Source organism: Myxocyprinus asiaticus, chromosome 5 (assembly GCF_019703515.2).
Source record: "Myxocyprinus asiaticus isolate MX2 ecotype Aquarium Trade chromosome 5, UBuf_Myxa_2, whole genome shotgun sequence".
Taxonomy (NCBI): Eukaryota; Metazoa; Chordata; class Actinopteri; order Cypriniformes; family Catostomidae; genus Myxocyprinus; species Myxocyprinus asiaticus.
This window is the reverse complement of record NC_059348.1, coordinates 3,674,465-3,695,705: the sequence shown is the minus strand read 5'-3', so window position 1 is coordinate 3,695,705 and position 21,241 is coordinate 3,674,465. Positions and strand designations below refer to the sequence as shown.

General features: G+C 37.3%; 2 protein-coding genes across 6 annotated transcripts in view; one reads left to right on the top strand and one right to left on the bottom strand.

The window, feature by feature from the left end:
- Positions 1–12,984, top strand: part of LOC127440759 (uncharacterized) — a 28,138-nt gene extending 15,154 nt beyond the window's left edge. For 2 of the 3 annotated variants that reach the window (XM_051697606.1, XM_051697604.1), the window contains 3 exons: positions 1,200–1,316; positions 2,446–2,535; positions 12,132–12,816. In XM_051697606.1, the coding sequence (XP_051553566.1) occupies positions 1,200–1,316; positions 2,446–2,535; positions 12,132–12,439 (515 nt within the window). In that variant the 3' untranslated portion in view covers positions 12,440–12,816. Of the gene's footprint in view, positions 1–1,199; positions 1,317–2,445; positions 2,536–12,131; positions 12,817–12,931 lie in introns of those variants that run through there. The other variant, XM_051697605.1, reaches the window with a different exon arrangement.
- LOC127440797 (oxysterol-binding protein-related protein 1) overlaps positions 12,490–21,241 on the bottom strand; it is a 31,652-nt gene continuing 22,900 nt past the window's right edge. For all 3 annotated transcript variants that reach the window (XM_051697706.1, XM_051697707.1, XM_051697708.1), the window contains exons 10-13: positions 19,970–20,089; positions 19,396–19,519; positions 19,088–19,178; positions 12,490–13,664 (exon numbers count right to left, since the gene is read on the bottom strand). In XM_051697706.1, the coding sequence (XP_051553666.1) occupies positions 13,562–13,664; positions 19,088–19,178; positions 19,396–19,519; positions 19,970–20,089 (438 nt within the window). In that variant the 3' untranslated portion in view covers positions 12,490–13,561. The remainder of the gene's footprint in view (positions 13,665–19,087; positions 19,179–19,395; positions 19,520–19,969; positions 20,090–21,241) is intronic.

The window sequence follows — 21,241 nt, the reverse complement described above, 5'->3', positions numbered from 1 at the left end:
CAACAAAACAGGTCACTGAGAAACGACTTAGACTGGAAATAAGCGGCATAAAGGAGCTCATACAGAGTAAAAAGATAAAGAAGGTACTCTGGTCGGACACAAAAACTCAACTCGCTGACTGTCTTACCAAAAAGGGAGCTCTGGTGCTATTGAAAGCACTCAGTTAAGGACTGTGGACACTAAGCTAAAAAAAAAAAAAAAAAAAAGGGGTACATTTGATAAGACTGATCACTTTCAATTGCATATGCAACAACTGTTTTGTTGTGGTAACTGTGAGCTTTGTTATATATGTTTTTTATATAACATTTTTATTTATATTTTCCTTGGTTTTGTTTTGTTTAAAGTATAGGGAGATTGTTAACATGTTATTTCTCCTCTACACTGTTCACTTCGTCACAAGGTGCTTATACACTATTCAATACAGCACGTTGTGCCTGAGGATGTGCATGTGCTGAATGTGAGTGACGGTAATGGTGGTTAAGTGAAACCTAGCTGTGCACTAAATAAAGTGAATTAACGTGAAATAAACGTAGTGTTTATATTGAGTAACACTCCTGACATTTCTTCTGAGATCTCAAAGAGAAAAGGTAATATTCAAACCCTTGAGTTCATACATAACAACTAGGGATGTAACGGTTTTAAATCTGTTTAATTAAGAACGAATCGACTACATTTACACAGCATTATATGAACTTGACGTAATTTAACATCTCTCTATTTTGTGACTTTCTCTTTGTAAATTCAACTGTCACTACATTTTAACAAGCGAGCACAGCACACAAACATGTTGGAGTCTGAACCTTTATTTCCCCCACCAAAGCGGTTGAAGTCCACACTGTATAGTATGGGTATGTTGAAGACCCACAAGGCACCATCATTGCCTCTCAGTTACCCAGTTTGTAAGGTTTGTAGCAAAAAAAAAAAAAAAAAAAAGGTCGGCTCAAGCAGGAAGCACTTCAAACCTAAAGAACCATCTAGGCGAACATTTTCCCAAGGAATTTGCAGAGATGAGTGTAATCAATACAGTATATATAATTTAATGAATAATTACCAACAGCCCGTTGAATTATTAACCTCAGATTTTATTTTATTTTTTTTTTTTTTTTTTTAAGATATTTTTGGGGGTTTCTTGAACACACATGCTACAAGCTTCTCTTATATTACCTTTAACCATTGATTATTTTGCTGTACTTTTCCAGCTGAAGACAATGGGGATATTTCATCAGCCTCATGTGTTGTAGGATCCTCGCAGACTCGCATACCAGACATCACAAAAAAAATGTTACTGGACACTTCAGGTCATGTCTTGCCTTCAGGTAGTTCCAAACCATTGTTAAACCTTTAATTTTCTCTCAGAACCTTGAACTGTGAACTGTGAAGAAGGAGGTGGTTAAAATCAGTAATACATATAATCAGTAAAACAACCCCAATACCGAAAAAGTTGGGACAGTATGGAAAATTCTAATAAAAACAGCAAGGAGTGATTTGTAAATTCTATTCACCTTATGCTATATTGAAAGCACTACAACAATACATTATGTGATGTTTTACCTTGTGAATTATTTTTTTTATATATACACACTCATTTCAAATCAGATGATTGTAATACGCTTCAACAAAGTTTGGACATCAGAGTGTTTAGCTCTGTGTAACATCACCATTTCTTCTAATAACACTTATTAAGCATTTTGGCACTGAAGACACAAGTTTGTTAAAGGAATGTTCTGGGTTCAGTACAAGTTAAGCTCAGTCGACAGCATTTGTGATATATTGTTGATTTCCACAAAAATTCCTTTTGACTCATTCCTCCTTTAAAATAAGCAAAGATTGAGGTTACAGTGAGACACTTACATTGGAAGTGAAATGGTCCATTTTTGGTGGGTTTAAACACAGAAATGTGAAGCTTATACTTTTATAAAAACACTTACATGAATTCCTCTGTTAAAACTTGTGTATTATATGAGCTGTTAATTTGTTTAAATTGTCATTTTTACAGTCATTTTAGGGTTTTATGGTTTGTTGACATTACATCGTCATGGCAACAAAGTTGTAAAATTGGCTATAACTTTACACAGAAAAGGTTAGTAAGTGATTTTATCACACTAAACTCATGATCACATGCATGTCCTTTATGGCTTGTGGCTATACATTTGAAACATTTAGTATTTTAACATTTTAAAATTGGCCCAAATTCACTTCCATTGTAAGTGCCTCACTGTAACACAGATTTATGCTTTTTTTAAAGAAAAGGAAAGATGAGTCTAAATTAATTTTGAACTTTGAAATATGGAGACATTTGAAAGTAATATCACTCCAAACATTCAGTCTGCAGGTAGTGTCTTCTCATTCTTTCAGACATAAGTCTTTGCTTTAAACCATTGTTTTTTATTGAATCAGGCATAATTTGGCAATAATATGTTTTCTCTGTATCATCTGAACACAAAGAGGACAAATGGACAGATGCTGTCTCACCGTCTGGTTTCATGGGAAAGGCTGTGTGTGCTTCAAAGACAACTCAAACACCTAATGAAGCAGGTAGCTTTTTCAAACGGTGATCTCATTCACATTACTGTACAGACCTTTGAGGGTTCTTTTTTTATTTATTTTTTATTAAAGTCAGCATAAATTAAGTCCAGTGCAACATATACACTCAGTGACCACTTTATTAGGAACACCTACAGTACTTATTCATGCGATTATCTAATCAGCCAATCATGTGGCAGTGCAGTGCATAAAATCATGCAGATATGGGTCAGGAGCTTCAGTTAATGTTCACATCAACCATCAGAATGAGGAAAAAAATTTGATTTCAGTGATTGCGACAGTGGCATGATTGTTGGTGCCAGACACTTCTGTCAGCCAAGAACAGAAAGCTGAGGCTGTAGTGGGCACAGGCTCACCAAAATTGGACAGTTAAAGACTGGAAAAACATAGCCTGGTCTGAGGAATCTGGATTTCTGCTAAGGTACACAGATGGTAGTCCCACTGCAGCCTCAGCTTTCTGTTTTTGGCTGACAGAAGTGGAACCCAATGTGGTCTCATCCGCCTCAAGGTTCGACATGTTGTGCATTCTGAGATGCTGTTCTGCTCACTACAATTGCACAGAGCGGTTATCTGAGTTACCATAGCCTTTCTGTCAGCTCAAACCAGTCGGGACAATTTCCGTTGTCCTCTCTCATTGGTGTCAAATGGTTTTTGACATCATTCTGAGTAAATTCTAGAGACTATTGTGTGTGAAAATCCCAGGAGATCAGCAATTACAGAAATACTCAAACCAACCCATCTGTCATCAACAATCATGCCACGGTCGAAATCACTGAGATCAAATTTTTTCCCCATTCTGATGGTTGATGTTAACATTAACTGAAGTTCCTGACCCGTATCTGCATGATTTTATGCATTACATTGTTGCCACACGATTGGCTGATTAGATAATCACATGAATAAGTAGATTTACAAGTGTACCAAATAAAGTGGTCAGTGAGTGTAGATATTCAGAAATTATATTACTGTAATGAGATACAAGTAATGAGATGAAAATGGTAAATATATGTTCTTTTATTCTTCATTTGATTATGGGTTGAAATATAACCTGGAACGTATATACATGATGTAAGATATGCTGATTTTGCCTTTAATTGAGATTAAACTTGCAAATGTTCCATTAGTAGCCCCAGGGGCTACTAAAATGAAAATGTCCATGAAAATGATCTTAAGGAAAAGAAATAAGAAAGTTCTTAGGATAAATTATAAGAAGTTCTTAAGAATGTGCAATTCTTTAATAATTCTTAAGAAGTTCTCAGAGAGAGCGCTATGCAGCGCATCCATTTGAATTTAATTGCATGATTGGTCACCACATTAAGAAGCAGTAAGAATTAGGTATTAAGAAAAATTTACTGTTTTAATTTCATGATGGCATTTACATGGTTTGAAAGCTTACAATTAAAACTACATAAAACACAAAACAGTCAAAAACGGGTTTTGGTCTAAAATCACATTTCTACATAAACAGCCCATTGTGACTTTTGGCTCAACATGATAGAACGAGTCACATTTGAAACAACCCAGTAAATTCATCTAACAAATCAAACACACAGTACATCAAACCTTTGGGGATTTAAGACGTCTTTAACAGGCTATTCTAACTTTAAGATGTTATTTACGACATTTTTAAAAAACTTTTTTTATTATTATTATTTGAATTAAATGAACTTTTAGGTCTTTTTCTTAAGAACAATCTTAAGTAAAGGATAAGAACTTTCTTAACCCTTATGTTGTGTTCTGGTCATTTTGCTTTATGCATTGCAAAGTCCAAATTCTAGGCTTTAAAATGACACCTATTTTGTTCAGATCATGCAAGTGGTTATTTATTTATTTAATTCAGTGGTTATTATACTCACCCCTGTGTTGTTATAACCCCTTTGACTTTCTTTCTTTTTCTTAACACAAAAGGAGAAATAGACCTTTTTCACAGACTGTGATGACGCGTTTCCGCCTTATTTAGTAGTGTAAATCTAGCAAATTCTTTATATGATAATTTTTTAAAATTATATTTATATATATATTTTTATGCCCCTTTTTCTCCTAATTTGGAATGCTTAGTAGGTCCTAGTAGTGGCGTGGTTACCTCAGTCTGTGTGGTGGAGGACAAGTCTCAGTTGCCTCTGATTCCGCACATCTTATCACGTGGCTCACTGTGCATGACACCGTGGAGACTCACAGCATGTGGAGGCTCATGCTACTCTCCGTGATCCACACACAACTTACCACGCGCACCATTGAGAGCGAGAACCCCTAATCATGACCACGAGGATGTTACCCCATGTGACTCTACCCTCCCTAGCAACCAGGCCAATTTGGTTGCTTAGGAGACCTGGCTGGAGTCACTCAGCACGCCCTGGATTCGAACTCGAGACTCCAGGGGTGATAGTCAGTGTCATTTTTTTTAATTGAGTGTAAGTTTATAACATTATGCTTTGTGTTATATTACCCTGGAATTATTAAAAAAAAAATGAATTACCACAGCTGCGAAAGGGTTTCGATTACAGCTGCTGAGAGAGTGACAGTAAATTTGGCATCTTCTCCCATCTGACTGTCTTAATCCACCGCTCTCTATTTTTTTTCTCTTCTGGAAAGTCATTAAAATATAATGGTGGGTTTTTTTCTTTTACTCTTGGAGAAAATAATATTTTCTGTGGTCTCCCATTCACTGCTGTCGAAGTTTACCCTGCAATCGTTTACTTCCATGTTCCAAAACCCGGAGTGTGAAAAAGGTCTTTTGTGAAAAAAAATTGTGCTCAGTGATGTCATACAATGGCAGTTTATGGTGACCACCTATTCAAGCTTCAGAAAGATGCAAAAGTATAATTCAGAAGTCTAATAAATTATTCCATGAGACTCATGGTTGTTATGAACGCATACGATGAGGTTTGAGGTGAGAAACAATCAGAAATCGAATGTATTATTTAGTGAAACTGTTGACCGACCATTACTTTCCTCTGCACATTGATGAGACTGCACAAGAGCTTCAATAAACTGTTATGAGAAAGTTTTTGGACTGGTGCCAGTTCATAGTAGGCGGAGTTTCCCGCCGCGATGCCGAAAAAGTAAACCAAGCGATCAACAGAATGTACTGTCGCTCATCACGGCTGGTTAGGACCAAAACTCTGATTAACATAGATATTATACCTTTTATCATGTGTCGTTTGCCGTCAGGTTAGGACACAGTGTGACTGTAGCTGCCTTCGGCCTACTCTGTCTATCTCTCTCAGTTTGATTGAGTACTCTGTTTCAAACAAATAAAGCTGAGCAATGAAATGCATCTATTCTCCGACTACAAACACATGAGACATCTTTTAGTAGTTCGGTTCTCTGGTTTGTGTGCAGTTGTGTTGTGTTCTGTTGTTTCTGTCACTGTGGTGGACCTGTTTTTAGATAAACAAAATGCATTTTATCTTGAACGCCCCATGTCCAGAGGGGGCTGCTTGAATTGTTTCTCTTGTGCAGTCTCATCATGAACGTGCATAGAAGAGTAAAGGCCAACTTACTTCACGCAAGTATGCAGACGCGAGCGCTTGGCCAACGCATGGCCAACGTGTTGTCCCGTTGTACATACATTGCGTGTGCTCTTGCGTTGCTCTCGTGGTTACAAACCTCAGACCACAAGAGGGCAATAGATTTTTTAGGCATGACCATGAAACTGGTGCTACGTCTGAAACTGGTATTTTATAGCTTCATGTCCGAAACCAGGAAAATGCTGCCTTTGGAGGCTGTATATGGAGGCAGGATGAAAATAAGGTGCTTTTCAAACTGTTCCGAGACCAGTTCCTTAAGAATTCCATACATTCAAAACAGCTGTCAGTTAAGCCATTAAATGATTAGGCAGCAAGTCAGCTGCCTACGTTTTCAGATGCAGCCCAGATGTGGTAGATGAGTCTATTGTTGAGGAGTGGGGAGAGACATGGAGAAAAAACAAGTTTGTTTGAATGGACCGGGGGCAAAAAGTTGTATAGATTTTTCTAAAAGATTCAACACAAATTGCTGCCCGAGTCCGCCATGATGGTTGTTTTTTTTTTTGTTAATTAAATTTTTTTATTAAATCATACAATAACAAGGAAATGCAAAACATATATAAAATCAACATTTAAACCCCACAACCCCCCCTCCCCGCCCCCCCAAAAAACAACCTTGTGGTCAAACATAAGTAAATATATTTATATATATATATATATATATATATATATATATATATATATAAAAAACAGAGTTTGAAGTAATCAGTTTTCTTTGCATGATACATTGACTGCATTTATTCGTTAGCCTATGTCGGCGTTAGCTAGCTAGCCAGCTTTATCAATAGCTGTTAGCTAAATTTGTTGGATGATGACAGTTGCTGTTTATAAAGTAGACTGTACATTATAAATATGTTGACACAGTTCAGTATTGATGTGATTCCATCACAACTGTCATTTTGATATATCGATGCGCTATTGTTTTATAATAATAGAATGTATATATTTTCTGTATAACCAAGTTACGTTACACTAATGAATGTAGCTTTTTGCATTATCTTGAACATTGTCAAGCATTCATTTCATGTGTTATTGTAGTTTACCTTGCTGAATAATTACAGATTAACATTATGTCAGTTACTGTGAATCACCATACCTGACTTTAATATAAAGAGACGATCGTTGAAATTATTTGAAAGTTACGAAGCAAAGTAGCTTGCGTTAGCAGGCAAGATCAAATTAGCTAAAATGACACAGATCAATCTTTATGGCACTATATTTCACATGGTTTGCAGTTATGTAAGCTTACCTGTCCAATAAGAAGAACACCAATTCAGGGTCGGTTTTGATCCCCAAAACCAAACGAAAGTCCCTCCAGTAATCAAATGTTCTGCCAATGTTCACTTTTTTCGATCGACCACGATCACGTTCCCGCTTAGCCAGACGGGATTCAGTAAAAGTTGTTGTTTTTTTTTTGTGTGTGTTGTGTTGGGCTGGGAGCCGGATGTTTGCTGGATTCCATCTCTAAGATAACGTTACCTAGTGTTGCAGACTGTCTGTTGACGCTGTTGAATAGCGGAAGAGAAGCACTGAGGCAAAGCTTTCGGGAGCGCGCATAAACGTCACATCCTTTGGATTTTCCCGGCAAAAGCGACCCGCTCCCTTCACATGAAAATCAGTCTACAGGCTTTAATAGGCAACCTAGGAAGTCCGGGAAGGGCTCATTTTTTAAGTTGCATTACAAGCCGTTCACACATTGGCAAAAAAAAAAAAAAGCAATTATTACATGAAATATGTTACATATTGCACCTTTAATCGGTTAGCCAAAATTTTTGACAAAATGTTTACATCTAGCTGGATCAGGGAAATTGGACGGTAACTTTTACACTCGCTTGGATCTTTGTCCTTTTTAAGAATCAGACTGATCAGACTGCTTGTGTCATGGTTGGAGGAAGCTTTCCATTCTTTAATGATTCCATATAAACTTCTAACAAAAGTGGAGCCAATTCTGTAGCATAAGATCTAAAAAATTCAGTGGCAAAACCATCTGGCCCCGGAGCCTTGCCAGTAGGTAAAGCCTTAATTACTTCATCAAGCAGAATCTCAGAATCAAGAGAATTCAATCGTCCATCATCAATTTAGGGAGTTCTACTGGTTCCACACAATTTCTAATATCTTCATCAGTAGACGAAGATGTGGAACTATAGAGATCAAGATAGAACTCTTTAAAGGCATTATTAATATCAATGGCTGAGGTAAAAATTTCACCACCAGCAGATTTCACTGAGGGAATGGTAGAAAAAGACTCTCTCTGCTTTATATATCTAGCCAAAAGCTTCCCTGCTTTGTTCCCCGACTCAAAGTATGACTGTCTTGCCCTGAATAGCCAAAACTCCACTTTCCGTGACAAAATAGTTTTATATCTGTATTTCAATCAGGTCAATTCTCTGAGGCCATCAGACGACATTCGGTGCTTCAACTCTGCCTCTGCACTTTTAATATTTCCTTCCAACTCCACGAGTTCTCGTGCTTTGGATTTTTTGATGAATGAGGCATACTGTATGATCCGACCCCTAAGAACCGCCTTAAGTGCCTCCCAAGCCACCCCCACAGAGGATACTGAGGACCAGTTGGTCTACATATAAACATTAGTTTCAGCCTTTAACATTTGTTGGAAATCAGGATTTTGCAACAGGGATACATTAAGGCGCCAACTATATGATTTCTTTTTCTCCGTATGTGGCAACACCTCTAAACTCACCAGGGCGTGATCTGAGACTAAAATGTTTCCAATTGAACAATAAACAACAGATGAAATGAGGGACTTAGATATAAAAAACAAAATCTATTCTAGAATAAATCTTATGGACTGATGAAAAAAATATATAGTCCCTACCAGATGGGTTCAAAAGTCGCCAAATATCTGCAAGATCAAGATTTTTACACATCCTGTGAAGCGTCAGTGTTGCTCTTTGGGGCACACTTTTGCTTCACTATGATCAAGGACTGAATCCATCAATAGATTAAAGTCTCTTCCCAATATTATATCATGAGGGGTGCCAGCGGCTTGCATCATCCCTTCAAGATCTATAAAAATGCCCTGATTATCAATGTTAGGTGCGTAAATATTAGCCAAAATCAGACTTTGCCCCTGAATTTCTGCTAAAACGATAATGATTCTCCCTAATTTATCTTTAATCTGTTTGAGACATTTGAATTGTATATGTTTATCAATATAATGACTCCCCTGCTCTTACTTGAGCCTGCACTAAAGAAAACATGTCCACCCCATATCTTCCCAAATTTTTCAGCTTCCTGCAGGGAAAGATATGTTTCTTGAAGAAACTTACTTCCTTCTTTTTATGGGGTGCCCCAACCATTCACATTGCATGTGGAGAGAGATAGTCCACTCATATTAACATTTGACATTTTGATATAATAGAAAAAATAAATTGTGTGTCAAAAATAAGATTGTACAGACCATTAAACATTAGTGCAACACTCAAACCCCGAACTTCCCCCCCGAACAAAACAAACAGAAAAAACGAAAACGTGCGCATTAACCCCACGCATGAGAGTGCCAACCGGTGTTGATCCCTCTAAACTCAAAAGGTCCATGTAAGCATACGAGAGCCCCTGCGACAACTTTGCCATCGGATTGCTCAAGTCCGGTGCTTCTGCACAAATTTTGTGAGGCAAAATTACATAACAGAAAATACTTTATAAAACATACCGCAGCCAACAGGCAGAATAAACACAAAAAACATGTAGATTCATTCACAGAACTGTACCGAAGGTGTGTTCCTCCACAAAACAAACTCCAGCTGATATAAAGCCGTTCAGTTTCCTCGGACAGACAAACAAGTGTTACAGTTGTTCAGTGAGCCGGCTGTTATGAGTGCAGCAGATGACGAAATCATTCCAATGTCCCTTAAAAATACTTCACAAAAACAAACTCCAGCCAATAGGAGACATAAGCACAAAGAACGAACAGATTCATCCACAACTGTCCCGAAGCAGTGTAATTCCACAAAACATGCTCCAGCTGCTAGGCAGAACCAGCATGAAAAGAAACAAAACAGGCATCCCAGTTCCTCGGATGATCAAGAGTCAAATTCACTCGGAGGCCGCGTTAAAAATAAAAAATAAAAATAAATACAATTACTTACTCAGCCCGTCAGCTTTATAAAAGACGTCCTTTATGTGAGCATGTAGATATTTTGCGGTTATCCATAGTGACCATTCTCAATCTGGCCGAGAATTTCAGTGTAAAAATGATCTTCCCTCAATGCAAAAGTTTCTTGAAGGAAGTGTCATTCCACAAAACAAACTCCAGCTGCTAGGCAGAGCCAACGCAAAAAGAAACAAAAATAGTGCCCAGCTTCCTCAGACAATTGAGTCACTGAACAGCAAGTCAGTCCACTAATATAAGGCCATACATCAAATGGCTTACTCCAATGTATTTATGAAGGAGTGTGCCAGTTTGGGACATGTAAATACTTTGCTGCCGTCCTTGGTGTCTATTCTCAGTTTGTCCGGAAACATCAGTGCAAAAGCGATCTTCCGTTGATGTAAGAGTTTCTTACATTCCTTGAACCGATCGCGTTTCTCTCTTGTCGAACTTGCAAAGTCTGGGAACAAGAAAATATTGTGACTCCTCCAAGAAAGCTTTCCTTTGCTCCTCGCTTGGCGCAACACAAGATCCTTATCGGATGATCTCAGAAATTTGGCCAGAATTGATCGGGGCCCGTCTCCCTCAGCAGATCTGCGAGCTGGGACTCTGTGAGCTTGCTCAATTTCCATCTTATAGCCTGTTATGTCAAGCAGACTCGGGAAGAGCTCGTCCAGGAATTTCACCATATCACTGCCTTCTTCATGCTCAGGAATTCCAACAATCCGTATATTGTTCCTTCGGCTCATATTTTCAAGAAATTCCAGTTTTTCCAAAATGTGTTCCAAGTCTGTTTTGGACACGGGCGGATTAACAGATAATTCCCTTTCCTTTGACTCCAGATAATCGATCCTTTTCTCAACATCCGACACTCTTGTGACCAACTCAGAGAATTTTGTTTCCATCGCCGTAATCGATCAACATATTACAGCGAGATCCTCCAAGTCAGCAACAACCTTCGTCTGTATCACCGAGATGTTGGACAGTTGATGCTGGATTTCTTCTCCCGACGTGCCTTCCAAATCAAGTCCCTGGCTCAGCTTGAGCACGTAAGTGTCTTTTAAGGTCTCCAGAGTCTGAGGATTTTGACTTCTTTGCCATGTTTACCTCAAAGAGCAAGTATGTAACTGGGTGTATTGAATCTCACCGGATTATAACATGAAAATACTTTAAAAACTAGCAAAGTGCGCAGAGCTCGCAATCACACGTATGTTTCTCACATGGTGTCACGTGTCCCAATCCGCCATGACGGTTGTCGATTGAAGGAAGAAAATCCACTCTAGTGCCCCTTGCTGCAATGCTGAGAATGCAACGCGTACTTGCGTTGTGTTATGAATCGAGTACTGACACATTTCACAATGCAACGACACGTGAAATCAAGTTTGCGTAGCAAGGTACGTCTGCGTTTTGTATTTGCATAGAGTATGTTTGGGCCTTAAAGGTCAGTCAACAGTTTCACTAAATAATAAATTCGATTTCAGTTAAGCTCCTCGTATGCTTTCATAACAATCATGAGTCTCATGGAATAATTTATTAGACTTCTGAATTATACTTTTGCATCCTTTTGATGCTTGAAGAGGAGGTCACCATTAACTGCCATTGTGTGACATCACTGAGCACAACTTTTTTCACAATTTTTCCCTTTGGGTTAAGAAAAAGAAAGAAAGTCAAATACGGTTATAACAACACAGGGGTAAGGAAACAATGACTGAATTTTCCCTTTAAACTATCCCTTTAAGTTAGGAGTTAAGAAGAAAATGGTGTTGAAGAAGAATTTTCTTAAGAACGTTTTGTGAAATAGTAGCCTAACACTAAATAACTCACAATAATGAACTTGTGATTAAATGACAATGTCTGTAATTCTTTATTGCTGTACTGTTATGTCCTCAAGTCATAGTGCTATTAATATCACATGTAATACAAATATTTGCCATCTTTCTACGGCACAGATAATGAAACATCCGCACGGGTGTTGCAGCCGCTTGCGTCCAGTGGAAACACGTACATACAAAACTACGGCTCTGGACACATAGTGTTGTTGACGACACAGTGCCCTCACCAGTGCCCTCATCAGTTAGTGTCTTATCATCAGGTGCAGACACATGCTCAGCACACAGATGGAGTCTCGTCTGTCAGTCTGTCCATGACGATGTCCACAGACAGCTGCTCATCGGCCATCACAGAGAGTAAAACATCCACTCATATCTCTGATCGGCCTCTGATGTCTGATGAAGATGAGAATGAGGGGTTTATGTAGCATGCCATCAATTCAATTTACTGGTAAATGGTAAAAAACTTTCTTTTCACATTATTTGGTACAATTCATGGAATGAGAGAATCTCAGAAAAAACTGTAAAGAAGTGCCCAAGACAGATTTCAAGAAATAAATTATATTTGTGTAAAGAAAATAACGAACAATCAATTATCATGCTGTATTATATAATGTGAATCTAATTAGAATCATCGAACAAACACTATAGCAAAATGCGCATAATTAGATTGTGGGAGTGAAATGTTATTTTGTCATAATGCAAAAAAAAAAAAAAAAAGAAAAAAACACTTCTCGAAGTTATTTGAATTTGGATTGAAATATGACATGTTTTCATGAGATTCACTCTTATTATATTAGATTCAGAAAAGTCACAAATTCAGTAAAGTTTCATGAAGCCTTTATTAATCAACAGTAGAAAGTTATGTTTCATAATACTCATAAATATTGTTTTAACATTTGGAAATGTGCACTTCCCAGGGTTCAACTTCTTTGTGGACATGACAACAAATAAAGGCCCATGTTTCAGCATATTCATCTGTTATGATTATTGCATAATTTCCTTTTCATATATATATCTATCGATCTGTATCAAACCTGCTGATGTCAAAAAAATTGAACAGGAAAAACCTGCATTAAAATGAAAAAATTTGACAAGGCGGGTAGGGTACCACCTTTGTCAAACATTAAGCTAACTGTCCAAAATTTACAGCACTATTTTTCTATCTCTATTTTCTATCTGTATATAAATATATAGCAATGGAAATAATCCATAAAATTTAGTGAAACATCAATGTTTTAAATGTATTTTTTTGTTTGTTTGTTTACACATTGAAGATTATCTAACAAATCTGTCATCGCCTATGATATATAAAATATGTATATTGTTTAATAATACACTTAGATCTGGTGAAAGATAAAGCTCAGGGTATATAGTATGTATATTGTGCTTGTATATCATGGTGCATGTAACTGTATCATTATTATCACAATTTAGCATCATTCATAACAGAACATTTCCTGTTATTAATATACTGTACAGTATATATTATATGCAGTCAAATGCATTCCTGAGGAGTGTGTTTGTATATACGCTCCAGTACTTTGAGGTCAGTATATGTCAGGTAGACCGCAGTAGTTCCTGCTCCAGTACCCGCCGGTGTAGATCCAGTCTGCAGCTCTGGTGTGAGGGTTCGGCCCCTGCTCAAACCACCTACATGATGACATGAACAGGAGTTTTATATTTAGCTGTAGATCAATGCATTCATGTGTCCTTCAACAAAACATTTATTACGTCATAGTTTTATCTCTCACATTCAGACATGTACACGTTGCAATCACATGCTGATGTTTGTGCACAAATTAAAGTTTAATCGCATCATAGAATGTAAAGGTGTGTACAATAAGCTGCTGCAGGGCAAACACACTGACAGTTCCACCCCTATATTGTGCTTCAGACCTTCAGAATAAATAAGTCTGGTGCTGTTGCTTGGCTGTAAAAGAACACACTCCTGGAGAACTTTAATTTTGTCCAAGACATAAACACATCATGATGATGAACTAATAAAAATTAAGATATTAATCATATCCTGTCATTCTTGATTTTTATGTATCAAGAACCACAGCAGCCATATCACCCTGTAGCTCTCGCCTGGTTGCCCAATGAAGCTAAGCAGGGTTGAGCCTGGTCAGTACCTGGGGAAAATTAAGGTTGCTGCTGGAAGAGGTATTAGGGTGGCCAGCAGGGGGGTGCTCACCCTGTGGTCTGTGTGGGTCCTAATGCCCCAGTAAAGTGATGGGGACACTATACTGTAAAAAAAGGCACCAGCCTTCGGATTAGACGTTAAACTGAGTTTCTGACTCTCTGTAGTCATTAAAAATCCCAGGACACTTCTTGAAAAGAGTAAGGGTGTAACCCTGGCCAATTTCCCCCCACTGGCACTCATCAATCATGGCCTCCTAATAATCCCCATCCATTAATTGGCTCTATAACTCTACTCTCTACTCTATTTGTCATGGTTACTATAATATTACTATTGTAAAGCCATGGTTAATTTTCATAATTTGTTTAGACACTATTTTATATAACTGAATCGAAATATAATGATAAACTAAATATTTCATTTTAAAAAACATGGCAAAGGGGAGCCTGGGTAGGTCAGCGAGTATTGACGCTGACTATCACCCCTGGAGTCACGAGTTCGAATCCAGGGTGTGCTGACTGACTACAGCCAGGTCTCCTAAGCAACCAAATTGGCCTGGTTGCTAGGGAGTGTATAGTCACATGGGGTAACCTCCTTGTGGTCGCGATTAGTGGTTCTCGCTCTCAGTGGGGTGCATGGTAATATGTGCATGGATCGCAGAGTAGCATGAGCCTCCACATGCGGAGTCTCCATGGTGTCATACCCAGATTGAGTTGAGTAACCGTGCCACCACGAGGACCTACTAAGTAGTGGGAATTGGGCATTCCAAATTGGAAGAAAAGGGGATTAAAAAAAAAAAAAAAAAAAGGCAAAATCCCTTTAAGACTGTGCAGGGCTCAAGTGAATCAGTGAATCATTTATGTGAACTAATTTATTTACACAAACCATCTGAAATGAACGACTTACTAAAATGAACACTAAATATAAGGGAATCGCTTATTATAACTGGTTCATTTACATGAACTGTCCAAAAGAACCGATTCACTTAAATTTAGTTTTACCAGCTCTTCATGACAAAGAGGTTTAAGCCTGCCTCACGCTAGCCGATTTATTCAGGTGTAAGCTTCATTTACGTAATCGCCGGCCAGATGGAGCGCTTTTTTTCTTGGGGTTATCCTACACTAAAATGACTAATGAAATCAAAAAGTGAGGCACAACAGTCTGTTTTTATTGAACATAATTTCTTTACACACTGAAAGTTGCATGAACATCAACTTTCTTCTGCAAGCGCAGAGAGGATAAATGTGAAAATAAAATTCACAAGGTAAAGTTACTCCATGATTCGCATCCTAAAACATTCTATTACAATTGTTTATGTTCACAGTACTCCTTCTGTTGTTATTTTGATGATCTACATGTGACGAGTTGGGGAGAGAATCGGTATGTCTGTCGCCCCTCCACCATTCTGAATTAGCAGTGTGACATACCTCAGACTAGGAATTTCATAAAATATCAAGACATGGATTATTAATTGGTACATTATTTTCTCAATACATTTTTGAGTCAACGATATGTTAGCATAGGTGACATTTAAATTGGAAGTCTAATTTGTGTGCTTTTCAATTCACTGTCAGTTGGCCTTCTGTTAAATATAGTCAGGCGTAACAGCTTTTGAGCAGCCTGTGAAGTCGTTGCTGGGTGCTGCCAACAGACGCAGAGCGGCGGCAGCAGTATATGTACCTTCATTGAAAATAATTTTAGAGTGCAGCATGTCTGCCAGATGCGGTGTGCGACCCCCTTTAATTTACCCTGCCCCACACACATGACCAAATTTGTGTTGAGAAATATGTATGAGACCAAGACTTCTGTGCAATGATTAGCTTTATTTATATCTGAAAAAAGGTGATATAGATTGCTGATCATCAGGAAAATTTTCTGATTATCTATGTGTGAAAAAGGCATCAATCCCAAGCCTACCTCCGACTGAAGAGAGCTAGATCTCAGTAAAACAGTCAGTAGGTGTTTCACCCTCGGTCAAATCAAGTTGTTTGTAGTTGGCTAGTGTAACGCTGGCTTTAGCTGAGTGTGTTTAATTACTGCCTCGGCTTCATTGTTGCAATTGCAATACAATATGACAAATGTAGCGTTTTGTGACTTTATAGCGCTATTCGTTTAAACTAATTGCTAGAAAAGCTACACTACTGTGAAAAAAGCTGAACTGTTACTGAAAAATATAGTCAACTACTCACCAAATCTGATCAAGGTGAATTAAATGTTCCAAAAATGTTTGTTTTAAAAATATTAACGCAATTAATCATGTCCCTGGACCATAATAAGGAATATTCCTGCCATCAGAGCAATTCAAGCTTGAAGTACCACCTTTTTTCTCCAGGGGGCAGTAAGTGAAACTCTAGCTGTATAGACAATGCACAGCTTATACAGAGAACAAACCACACCAACACAGCAGACAGCACAAGATGAGAACACTTTTTTGTGTTTAAACAGCTTGATGGAGCGCAAATCCGATTGCAGGGTTCTCAAGACGTTTGAAGATTTTTAACTTGACACAATGACAACAGTATGTTTATGACGCGATGCAACCAAAGTGAGATGCTCCAAAAGCATCCATCTGATGCAGGTGTACACTGACGCGTCCTTAGAAAAGCCGTTATAATAAATGAATCTCTGATAGATTGAAAAATAAATTTCAAAATGGATTGCTGTAGACTGTAGGCCAATGATAGACTTATGTTCAATAATATGGAAATATTGGATTGTTTGGATATGGATTCTAAAGCCACTTTTTGTATTGTCTTATCAATGCTTTATTCATACGCAGTAATGTAATGCATTTTAATTATCTGAATTATATTTCGTATATTGTATATTTGATTAATAAATATTTAAAATAACGGTTTATTATTCTTTATTCGTTATATATTAAATTATTGTTATTTGAGGGGATATCTCAGCAAATATTTATATATTCGATTAATTGCGATTAATTAGATTAATTAATCGGCATACAATATAATTAATTAGATTAAAAAAATGTATCGATTGACAGCCCAACTCATAACATAACATGCATGACATAAACATGCAAGGACAAATGATGTAAGCCTGCAATTCTGTGCCAAATCCTAGTGAATTGGGGTAAGACAAGTCCAGAGTTTTGAACATGAATTTTTTATGTACTCACTCAATAATGGACTTGCATTCATTTTAACTAAAACATTCTTCTGTAGTGCAGCTTTAAATACTTTATAAATGAAAAGTACTTCATCTTATTTGAATACTTTCTCTTTTATTTGGAACTTGATGAACATTGTGAAAGTAAACGAAAAACACTCGGTTTTAGATCAACTTTACCATAATAATACATTTCACAATATGCCACATTTCACAGTCTGATGTGGATGGACCTATTATTGTTATTATCATTATTATAAACTTTTACAACTTTTCTATTATAAACTTTCCTGCAACATCTTCGAAAAGCAGTGCAACAATGAAAATAACACTCAAAGTTAAAAACGTGAAAATATCAACAAATGTATACACTTCTTGCAGAAAATACAAAATGCAAACACTTCTTGCAGAAAATATTGAGAAAAAATATTAAACGCTTGTTATAATTAATAAACACTTCTCAAAGAAAATATAAAATAAATACAAACAACTCTCAATCAAAAGAATTACAAATTGTGAGCAAGGAATACAAGCTGGTCAACTTAAGGTTTCAGTGCTGATCTGTGGTATGCGCTGAAAGCCTGCTCTGATGGCGCACTTGTGGCAGGGATGCTGAGATATTTTTTTACCAAGCTGGCCACTCGTGGAAAAATGGCCTTGTGCTGCTTCCACTATTCCAGGGGGTTGGTTTCACCATCAACTTTAACTGTCTGTTCATAACTGTTAAGCTCCATTTCAATGGACTCTTTGTCTGATTAAGGGACAGCTTGGCTTTGGCTTGATGCGGTTTTGAAGAAGCAGCTTTGGCCGGTGGCACTGAGACTCGCTCTGCAAACTTTGCCTGTTCAGCTGCTAGACTCTCCATCTCTGCAGCAGTGTTGAACTTCATGTAGTCCACTCTCTCTGCCTTTATGCGAGGATTGAGCAGCTCCTGGGTTGATTGGTCAGCATATTTTTCATTCAAATACTCAATAAATGCTCACATTTATGTCCTTGGTGAGTTGGGTATCATCATTCTGTGGCTTAAAAACCTTCTCAATGAAAAGATGAAGCACAGGCTTCAAGTATGAAACGCTCATGTACTCTTCCAGATAATAATAGTGATATATACAGTATATCATTGTTATTATTACCTTGAAATTGACATTTTAGACACTCATCAATGACTACATGAAGACAGTGACCAAAACAATGTAACCTTGTCCAGTCTCTCAGTGCTTTGTGCTTTACTTTGATGTTGTTCGTGGCATTATCAGTGGTGGCACAGACTTGATGATCCTCATGATTTAAGTGCTACTCTTAAGATTTGGGCTATCATCTCTCCCGTATTGTCTTCAGCAAAATAGGAAGTCTGCAGACATCTACTGCACAATGTCCAGTCTACATTGAAGTGAATGGTTAAGCTCATTTATGACTGCATAGTTTGGCTCGCCACAGATCGGATGTTGTTGCGAAGTATAAAACATTGTGAAGCTCCTCTTCAATTTCCCCTCAACATTCTCCGTGCAGTCGCTGCAACACGTCTTTGCTGTAGCAGTGGCAGCTCAGAATCACATATCTCGATTCGAGTGTTTAGATCAAATCTCGAAAGCTGTTCTTTTCTACAGTGTAAACTGGTGCTATATGTTTACAGATATGCATCGTAATGGCTTATTTCATTTTTTCCATCTCCTTGAGATTTTCCTATATGGATTGCCTCTGCCAAACTAGTTTGAATCTGATGTGTTTTTTATTTTATTTTTATTTTTTATGTAAATAATACAAATAAAAAAAATACGAAAGGAAATAAAACATTTCAAACCTTATTTTCCATTCCTCATTTGATTTGGAGAGATTTTTTCGTGCCAATCTCTGTTTTTCCTCCAGTCTGTTCTTCTCTGCACTGGCTACATCTAGAGAAAAAAAAGCAATGCTCAACAAATTAAAAGACATACACATAAAAGCAATGAAACCCCTACATATTTTATAGTTATAACTAAAAGATTTACATTTCTTTAAATATTTCTCAAAAAAAGTTAAAAGACATATTGTAGTTTTTAAACTACCAAAATAGGCCAGACATCCCCACTCAATAGTTTCGAGACTGCATGAGTACGAGATGATTTGTACCAATATGTCCATTCTCCAGTGCTCTGATATCAGGCCTGAGACGACAGTCTGTGTGTGGAATCACTCGCTCCATCTCTCCATCCAACTCATTTAACTGAAGAGCAAATGACGTGAAGGCATAGTACTGAGAGAGAGAGAGAGAGAGAGAGAGAGAGAAAGAAACAAAAAATAAAAAAAAACAGAGAAAGAAAATAATTAATATGAGCTACTATTATTTATCATCACTCTGCTTAGTGATTTAAACAAACACCTATCCCTAATAATTGAACTTTAAAATAATTTTTCGTGCAGTTATGACTGAGAATTGAGAGAAGACTGCTCTGATACTTGAAGAGAAATAAACATGCCAGACCATTCCTAATTAGTAGTAATTGTTCCTTATGACAGAATATATAACACATTAATGTGCTGCACGTTTTATGTTTAATGTACATTTAAGTCTTTAGATAGTTGTAACTAAGTCAATTTTCATAGCTATTAAACTGGAAAATGTTACCATGTTTGAAAATAAATCACATCATGAGAACTGAATTGAGTTGAGTTTGAGTATTAAATGGTGAAATATTCAGCTCACTTTCCGAGAGTTCTCTGGTCGGGGTAATATCCTCCAGATGAGGTCACTTCCTGCAATCATTTGCACGGTCTCGGCCTCTGGCGGGGGCATCTCATCCGGCTCCTCATGCCCATTATTACTCTGAAAGAGTTCATTAACATTTACCAAACAAACAAAACATTTCTGCTTTATTTAAGCATCAGACATGCTTTCAGTTTCTTAAAATGTCAAAAACATTTGTACTGTGCATTACAACATTAGACATTATGATTAATGTTAATAAACACAACTCTTGTTGGATGTACAGTTATACCATCTTCTACAGTTAAGAACTTGGGTGTTGTGTTTGATAGCAATCTGTTCTTTAAAAAAAAAAAATTTCCAATGACTACTAACTGCAGCCTGTGCCAACCAGATAGCAAGGAGCACTTTGATGATCACTGTCTGCATCACTTCAATCTATTACAATGGACTTCACAGAGGATGAACTACTGCCAACTCCAGCCATACAACAAAGGATACTTCATTGGCCGCTTTACCGGAAATTAACTGCCACAAGCTTCCAGCCAGACTGTGAGGCAGGGTAAACTACACTCTCATTAAATGGAATACATAGACAATAAATTAATACCAACTAAAGCTTTCATCAGCCAAATAAAAGGACACTTCATCTACATGCACATCAATTTGGGATGGACTTCAAAGACACTCATTCAATAATCTTACTGTCTATTCATACACAATCCTTTAGTTTTAAACACTGGCCACCAATATCTTCTCACTTTACTTACATAAAACAAGACTTGTACTACACACAGATAACTAATACAGTGCTATGAAAAAGTAATTGCCCCCATCCTGATTTCTTCTGTTTTTGTTTATAACTCATATTAATTGTTTAAAAAAATATAAATATAAAACATAAAACAAAGGCAATCTGAAAAACACAAAATAAGTTTTTAAATGATAATGTTATTTATTGAAGCAAGAAAGTATATACAATACCAGCTGGGCCTGTGTGAAAAAAGTATTTGCCCCTTAGTTACTAAATCCCCAAATCTATGAAACTGCATTCATAATGGGGTTCAGCTGGACTAGACACACCCAGGCCTGATTACTGCCAGCCATGTTCAATCAAATCAACAACTAAATGGAACTTTTTCAGCAGCATGAAGTTGGCTAAAAGGTCTCACCCAGTAGCACACTATGCCAAGGTCGAAAGAAATTTCAGAAATTATGAGGAAAAAGGTGATTGAAATACAGCAGTCTGGGAAGGATGTGGGGCTTTACTGG